Source organism: Haplochromis burtoni, unplaced genomic scaffold (assembly GCF_018398535.1).
Source record: "Haplochromis burtoni strain Fernald_Lab_line unplaced genomic scaffold, NCSU_Asbu1 Contig_851, whole genome shotgun sequence".
In the NCBI taxonomy this organism is placed as follows: domain Eukaryota; kingdom Metazoa; phylum Chordata; class Actinopteri; order Cichliformes; family Cichlidae; genus Haplochromis; species Haplochromis burtoni.
Genome location: NW_024583212.1, coordinates 70,801 through 79,070, shown reverse-complemented (window position 1 = coordinate 79,070; position 8,270 = coordinate 70,801). Strand labels below are relative to the sequence as shown.

At 40.5% G+C, this 8,270-nt stretch overlaps 1 protein-coding gene across 1 annotated transcript in view; it reads right to left on the bottom strand.

Moving 5' to 3' along the window:
* LOC102311988 (2-lysophosphatidate phosphatase PLPPR4) overlaps positions 1 to 6,741 on the bottom strand; it is a gene marked incomplete at its 3' end in the record, with an annotated part of 66,903 nt that extends 60,162 nt beyond the window's left edge. The window contains 1 exon segment of the mRNA XM_005950773.2: positions 6,200 to 6,741. Coding sequence (XP_005950835.2) covers positions 6,200 to 6,283 — 84 coding nt within the window.
* Between the last annotated feature and the right edge of the window lie 1,529 nt (positions 6,742 to 8,270).

Below are 8,270 nucleotides of genomic sequence, written 5' to 3'. Positions count from 1 at the left end.
GTGCCATCTGTAGTATAAAGTGGGATATATTACAAAAATCTAGACCAGAAGGAGGATTGGCAGTCCCGAATTTCAAACTATACCATTTGGCATTCACATTGAAATATATCAGGCAATGGTTGGATCCAGATGCAATGGTTGGACATTGGAAAACACCTTGTAACCTCGATTACACTACAAGACTTTCTTTTCTCTGGGATTTCACTTAAACAGTGCTCATTGCGACAGGGGCCTATAATTTCGTATTTATTGAAATCATTTAGACTTTCAGAAAAAGGTCTTAGGTGGACTAAGAAAGTTGCACAAGCACACCCCTGTATGGCAAAATATCACTTGCTAACTGGGTCCAAAACCTTCACTAAAAGCCCATGGGCTCAAAGCCCTATCCAGGTGTTAGAGGAGTTACAGTAAATGGTACAAATTCAAATGCTTAGTTTCCAGGAGCTGGTTACTCGCTATAGAGTCCCAGAGCAGTCATTATTTCACTATTTTAGATTACGCTCAGCCCTCAAATCGCATAATATCCAGTGGGGAGACAATTTAAAGTTACACTCAATTGTAGAGCTGGTGCAAAACTCACCTAAAAGAATAGCTTCATCTATCTACTTGAATCAATTAAAGTGGTTAAAATCCCAAGATTTTCTATTAAAGAATGGCAAAAAAAGACCTGGCAGGCCAACAAGAGAAGATGGCCTGGACCACAACCTGGGCCAATGTTGCCAGTTGATCAAAGAATCCCAGCCACCAATTTATCCATTATAAGATTAACCCTTGAGCCCACTGGTGCTATATAAATACAACTGAATTGAAATGAATTGAATGCAGCATTCTCAGGACTAGTGTAATATTTAGTAATAATATTAACTTACTGTGTTTCATAGTTATTAGCCTATTGAGTTGATTTACTGGCCTACAGACACCTGCTTCAGTGACAGAAAAGGATATTTTACACAGAGACAACGATCTATCATTTACTCAGCTGTCGTCAATGACTTCCCTTTAATCCTCATGGATGTTTTATTAAGTACATACAGGAAGAGAAATTTGAAGATGTGCCAAACAAAGCAAAGCCTTTGTGGATACTGTGCACAGAGGGAAGCAGGCTACAGTAAGGATGTTTTCCTCCTCTTAATGTCTGTAGCTCTGAATGCAGAGATATAAAAATACACCCCATTCAGTGGGCCATGTTGCCTAGCAGCCAGTTAGTGGGTAGGATGGTGTGACAGTGTGTGAGATAGGCAATGTACCAGACACAGAGCAACTCTGTCACGGAAAGAAAGAGAAACTGTGATTGACAGAGAATGTTTTCAACCTAAACTCTGTGCCAGGGGCAAACAATGAGCTGAAACGTAATCGTGCACGCTCCTCACGGTTAGCATCGCACGGCAATATTTTATGTATAGCACAGAATCAGCAAACCCTACATGCAAGCAGGCTTCCTCTTCATTACACATTCATATGAAATTCACACATTTTAGCTGAAAATACAACATTTTGGAAAGACTGGCTCGGGAATTTGCCGCAGGTCGGTAGATGGCATGGATCACCTGTGTTACTGTGCATCATAGAGCAGAAAAATATCAACAGGCCTAAAAGCTGGGTGTGTGAGTGAATATAGAGAATTGTGTAGAGGTTGTTTTGTGCGATGCACTGTCAGAATTGTCCTGGCATGCCTTCTCACTAATGCCTTTAGATTAGAGCTGGGCGATATAAGATTTTTTCATATCACGATATGTTTTTTTCAGGCGATAACGCTATATATCACGATATAAGCCAAATAACTATATTTGTAAGATTTAAATGTGCCGTTGCTCACAAGTAAAATGTGAAATAATCAGCAGCTTGTTTTTAAATATTTATTTCCCATAATAAGTTCAACAGGGTAGATGTACTTAAGGAACACGAGACTTTTCAGATAAATAAAGGCAAATATTGCAAACTACACAAAAGGCAGCCGCTAAAGCGTTTAAGTTTCAAAATAGAACAAACGAAACAGACTAAACTGTCAATTCCACTTAGAAACAAAATATTAATTCTAAAAATAAATCTTAGTTTGTTTTACAGAAGAACAGACAAACGACTAACTTTTGTCAATATCAAATAAACTGAGAACTAAAAGGAAATTCTCAATCTCTCCTTGTTGTATAGCTTAGCTTTTAACATTAACAGTTACTTTAGTCTGACAAAAGCCGAATGACGAATTAGCGCTTCCAGTCAGAGACTGAGGCTACGTCCACACGTACACGGGTATTTTTGAAAACTGGAGATTTTCCGTTTTCGTTTTAAAAAATAATCCCGTCCACACATAAAGGCAGAAATGAAGGAAAACGCTGCTATGAACATGCCAAAGCAGCAGGTGGCGCTAGATTCCTAACCGTGCAGAAATGTTGGCCAATCAGAAGTCTAGAAGCCTCGGTGGGAAAAAGTAAACAAAGCTGGGGCATAGAAGCAGAACCGAGTCGTATGTGTGGAGGACAGTAACTGTGTGTATATGTAAGCATTTAAACACTGCAGAGAGTAGAATTAACAGTAACAGTATTGTAGAAATTCATTTCACCGAAACAATAACGTGGCGCACAGTGTGACGCATGCACCAGTTTATTGTATTTCCAGACTTGCTTTCGGCACAATTTACAGTGCACGCTACTCTGTTTTTTGTCAGACTTGAAATAGCCGAAATACCTTCACACTACGGAACTTCTATGGCTCTTCCGTTCGACAATCTCTCCGGCATTGGAACCATCATCTGTTTTCTCTTCGGTCACGCTCGGTTGATTTTTCTAGTCGGCACACTCATTTCCTCCATTACCCGCTGGCTGCTTCCCAAACAAACACACGTGCGGCTTGGCACTTGTGCTGTACGTAACAAGTCACGCGACGTGACGCTGCGGCTGTGATTGGTTCGGCTCTGCGCTACTTAATTTGGATTGGCTGTTTTTTTTTTTTTTTTTTTAAGAGGACAAGAGCGGCGAGGTCTATCGCGATAGTTTAATTTCTCTATCGAGTAAAAGTTATATTGCGATACATATCGTTATCGTTCTATCGCCCAGCTCTACTTTAGATTTAGCTGGGCCTGACCACTGGAACGATTATGTCTCAGGGCCAGAAATATCCACGTATCCAACGTCCAACTTCAAACATGACAGTAAGTGAAGGGACCATGAAGAGAAAATTAGAGCGTTCAAAGACTCGCTGTGCTGTCAGACTATTGACCAAGCAGCCAGGCGTGGTTTTACCTCCCATCCTTTCTCTGGACTCCTGTTTCTGCCACACACTCTAAGGAACATGCCCCACTGGTTTGGACGACACATTGGTGCCTGCCATGTGGTTGTTTTGGTGTGTTCGGAGCCAGACGTTAACATTTAAGGAGGAAATAGGGTTGTCTGCTAATGCTTGCACACATACGTGCACATGCATATACTCCACATGCCGCTGGTACTGCCAAAAGGTCTTAGTCTGTGCCACGTCATGTTACAACCTGTGGTACAAGAACAAGTGGCCTACAGGAGGTGATGGCAGAGTCAGAGGTTTTCTGAACAGCATCATTAATCAAACTCACAGAAATGCTTTTACAGACTCACACATGTTCTTTTCTTGGCTCTTTGTCTACTTGTCATTAATTAATCAGTCAGTAATTAGAAAAAACAAACTGAGATTTTACTTCCAGTGGCAAACGCCTTTGCGCAGTACACAACAGGACAGCGTGTACACTCCTGGGTTGTCCTGAAGACTGATTTTTTGACCTTTGGGGGTTTCGGAGTAATCAGCAACAAATAATCAAAGCTTCCCCCAGCAAGTGGAGGGTTGGGGTGGCGAACAATGACACGTCTAATTTGATAAACACAGCAAAATCACCATTAACGTGAGTTCAAGACAACGTTGACATTTCAGCTAGTTAAAAGTAGATCACTCAGATAGAAATTCACAAGCAGCAGAAAAGCTCTTACTGTCTCCTTTCACACTGCTGCTCTCTGTCACTGTCTGAAACCTTGTTTTTCACATTCATCATCGTTGTGAAGCAGTAGGATCCTGTCACCAGATTTCTGCTAAAGGGAACTTGAAAAATGTCTAAATCTAGCAACAAATTGGCGAAATTAGCAGCAGTGAGAAGAAATGTGAAAACAGGAAATCAGCTGACACGATGAAGTATGTTTGGCCTTTTCTGTGCTTTTATTTATTTCAGGTTCTTTATGTTTGGCTACTGCAGATTTTAAGAAATAATTCTACTCATATATGACGCTGTGTGGTCAAATACATCAGCGATCTTCAGCAGCAGTTTGCAGAAGGTTTGTCAAAAATTCTCTTGGGACATTTGTCACTTTGTCGTTCATTTTCAGTCCAGTCCTTGTACCTGAACATTTTCAGAGCAATGATTTTTGTTTGTTAAGTCATGTAACTGACATAACTATTATTCATGCATAAACACCATGCACCAAATTCACAGGATGAACCAGTGTTGTGCCTGCAAATAACAAAGATCATTTATATTTGGTTGTCTGTTATTTGCAGGCATGTCTCAAAAAACACACGAGAAAACACAATTTGACCGACATTGCTGGTGGAATATTTCTGCACCAACAGCATGCTGGTTCTGCTCGGTGTTTAACCTTCCCTGATGTCTGAAAACTTGACATATTGCCATATGGTGTGCACAGTGTCCTTAAAAAGGTGAAGGAAAAAAGCACAAGTGGCAATCTGTCGACAGGAGATGAACGGTATCCAAAATTCACAACATTAAGAAATGAGGGAAAAATCCAGCAAAGACCTACATCTTGACCTGAGAGATGCACCTGGAACAAGCCAGCCTTTACAAAGAGAAACGGAGAGAAAAGACACGAGAACTGGCCTGACAATCAGCAGGGAGGGATCTTACAGAGAGAGGAATGCTAAACGTTGGGTCAAACCATCAGTATGTGCAGAGGACGTCAGGAGCAAGGCACAACAGTCAGTGTCAACAGCATCCTTAGAACACAGTACAGGCTCTGTCAGGGTTTGGACTGCACCTCAGCCCATCAGATGCTGATTCATCATGGAAAGCATCTTATTGTGTACAGTCAGATGGTTTCTTAGGTGTTTACAGTCTCAGTAGGTTGCATGTCTAAGTAAAGTAAAATCTTTACTTCCTACTAAACTCCATTGCTGGTGTGTACGTAGAGTCTGAGCAGCAACACAGCCCAGTCTACACCCAACATATTCACATTGTCGTCCAAATCTTGAGGAAAATGTCATTTTCCTGGTGCAGCACAATTGTGACTGGGGAACAAAAGCACTGCTGGCGCAGATTTAAGACGTAAACACCTTAGATATGGTGACAAGCAGGCAGAAGTTAGGCTGATGTTTAATTCAGTGTAAAGTTAGACTAACAAATCATCTTTGCACGCACTAACCTGACAGTATAAAGCAACAGATGAAATATTATTATCATGTTCTGCAGTCAGTACTAGAAATACAGATCAAAACAAAGGCAGCCTTAATGGGCCAAAACCAATATTACTGCTATTATTATTAAAAACAGAGATGTCTTCTTTTTAATGCTGCTAGAAGAACGCTGCAGATTGTGGAGCCTACGGGAAGAAGGCTGCTTCACAGTCTGTGGGCGTATAAACGAAATGCAGCATGATGGCAGTAGGATTTAGCCCAGAAGAGGAGAGAAATGACTGTGCAAGTCCAAGCCTCGCACTGATCTGTCGGGAACAGACTAAAGCCCGAACCTGTGGCTGCTAATGTGCTAATCCTGATTATTCAAAGCACAATGAAAGTAAGCTGCAGTAGTGCAGTGTTAAATCTGGACTCTCCTCACTCCTTTCTGTCTGCTGGCTCTGATCGACTGTGAGCCATGAACGATATCTGCACACTGACGATGTTTGATCTCAAATCTTTGTCCCCAACAAATCTGCTGTATGCAAAGGGAATCGTAACAGGATGCAGAGTCACTGGCCTCTGAAACATCAGGTAAACATCACTGCTATACCATTACAGCCTGCCTGGCCAACCTAGAGCAAAAAGCATCCTCAGTGTGTATCCACAACAATTTAACAGGTGATTTCTCTGTGAGTGTGTTTGGCTCCCAGGACAGTGACGAGCATCTGCGAGGAGCACCTGCACCAGCTGCCCCCTCCCTCCCTCCACCGTCCCCACCAGAGCAGCACAGACCCATCGCTGAGAGCATTTACATCGTAATAGACGGACTGATGTTCACCTCTACGAAATAGAAGCAGGGCAGCAGGGTGACGCTGTCCTTGGTCTCCTTCCCGCCTTTCAGTCGCTCCTTGGCACGAGACATCACGAGCGCCCGCTGGTCTCTCCCGTTGCCGGGAGACAGGGAGCTGTACCTGATTCCCGTCGTAATTTTGCCGAAACTGCGGCCGACCCCCCCCTCCCCCTCGACCCTCCCTAGCTCCCAAGCCTCTAACGGCGGACCTCCATCGCCGGGCAAGGTGAGCTGGAAGTGTCGGTGCTTCCTGATGGGGTCCGTCGCCCCTGAAAATATGGTGGCTGGTAGGCTTTAAAAAGCCGTGCTAGCGCACGACTCCAGACACCGTCTCCTCCAGAAGTGTTGGACCGCTGTGGCGACACTCAGACCATTCATCGTGGAAACGTGTGTGATACTGAGAGATGAGCCCTTCGGTCACGCTGGTCCTCCGCAAGCACCTCAGAGACGCTCACCCACTCGCTGTCCTCCAGCTCTGCTGCAGCAGGTGAGCCTGGTTGTGTTCGCCGGAATAAGCGTCGATGGTTCCTGTCGGGCTTTTCAAAATAATCTCAAAGTACTGCTTTTTGTTTGTTTCGGCTTTTTTAAATTCAGTAAATGCAGCACAGTTGCTATATATATATATATATATGTATTATATATATATATATATATAAATATATATAAATTATATATAATATAATATATATAATATATATATAATATATATAAATATATATATCATGTATATATAATATATATATATATTATATATGTATGTATATATATAATATATAATATGCTATGTATATATATAAATATCATACTATATAAAATGTATGTAGCCAGATATTTATCTTATATATATATATATATATACATACATATATACATACATAATACATATATATATACATATATATATATATACACTATATACATACATATACATATATATATATACATATATATATATATACACATATATATATATATATATACATAATATATATATATATATACATTCGTATCGATATAATAGTATGCTACTAATTATATGTATGTAATATATATAATACATAGTATATATATATATAAATAATTGGAATTAATATAGATTAGAAATGAATGATATATATATATATATATATATATATATATATATATATATAGCATACATATATATATATACATACAAAATGAAGGAAAATGAAGAAGAAAAAGATGTCCCACTATGCACCCATTTAGCCAGGCAAATGTACTGTACTTTCCATGTTATGTGACTGTTTTAGAGTCACAGACCCACTTGTGAATAGTTTTTCGTGGAGTACATGTCAATTATTGACCTATGAAACATAACAGCGAACTTGAGCTGCCACTTTGTTTCTGTTTTTGCCTGACTGAACTGACGACATTCAATAAATTTCTAAGTTATCAGCTAAACAGCAAAAATGTTTCCAAAGACTATGTATGTATCACAAATACACACTTATCTTCTAATTACTATACTTTCACTCACCAACACTGAAGCACAAACATCTTGCAGTTAAACAGTTCGATGCTCTAAAACGGGGGTGTCAAACTCCAGTCCTCGAGGGCCAGCATCCTGCTTGTTTTTGAGTTATCTCTGCCATACCTTCTGCTGATTACCTGGATCAGGTGTGCTTTGCCAAAAAGCTACAAAGGCAGGTTAGTTGGAAAACAAGCGAGACAGCGGCCCCTGAGGCCTGGATTTCGATACCTGTGCTCTAAAGGGTGACAACAGTGCAAAAACGGTCATGCCATACTGTAAACATGCTTTTTTAAATGTACTGCTTGTGTTACATGGACGTTTTGGGGGGGACAGACTCACTTTTTGAGCCAGTCACGAGTGTTAGAGGAGGGATGTGAAATTTATTTTACATCGTAGGCCACATACAGCTGACTTTGATCCTATGTGGGACAATTCATTGGCCAGACTATCCTGTAATCATAAATATAATGTTTTCATTAATTCACAGAAAATGTCATTTTTAAAATGTTTTTCTTATAACTGGGGACTCGCTGTACAAGAAAAATAAAAAAAGTAGTAGCTAAAAAC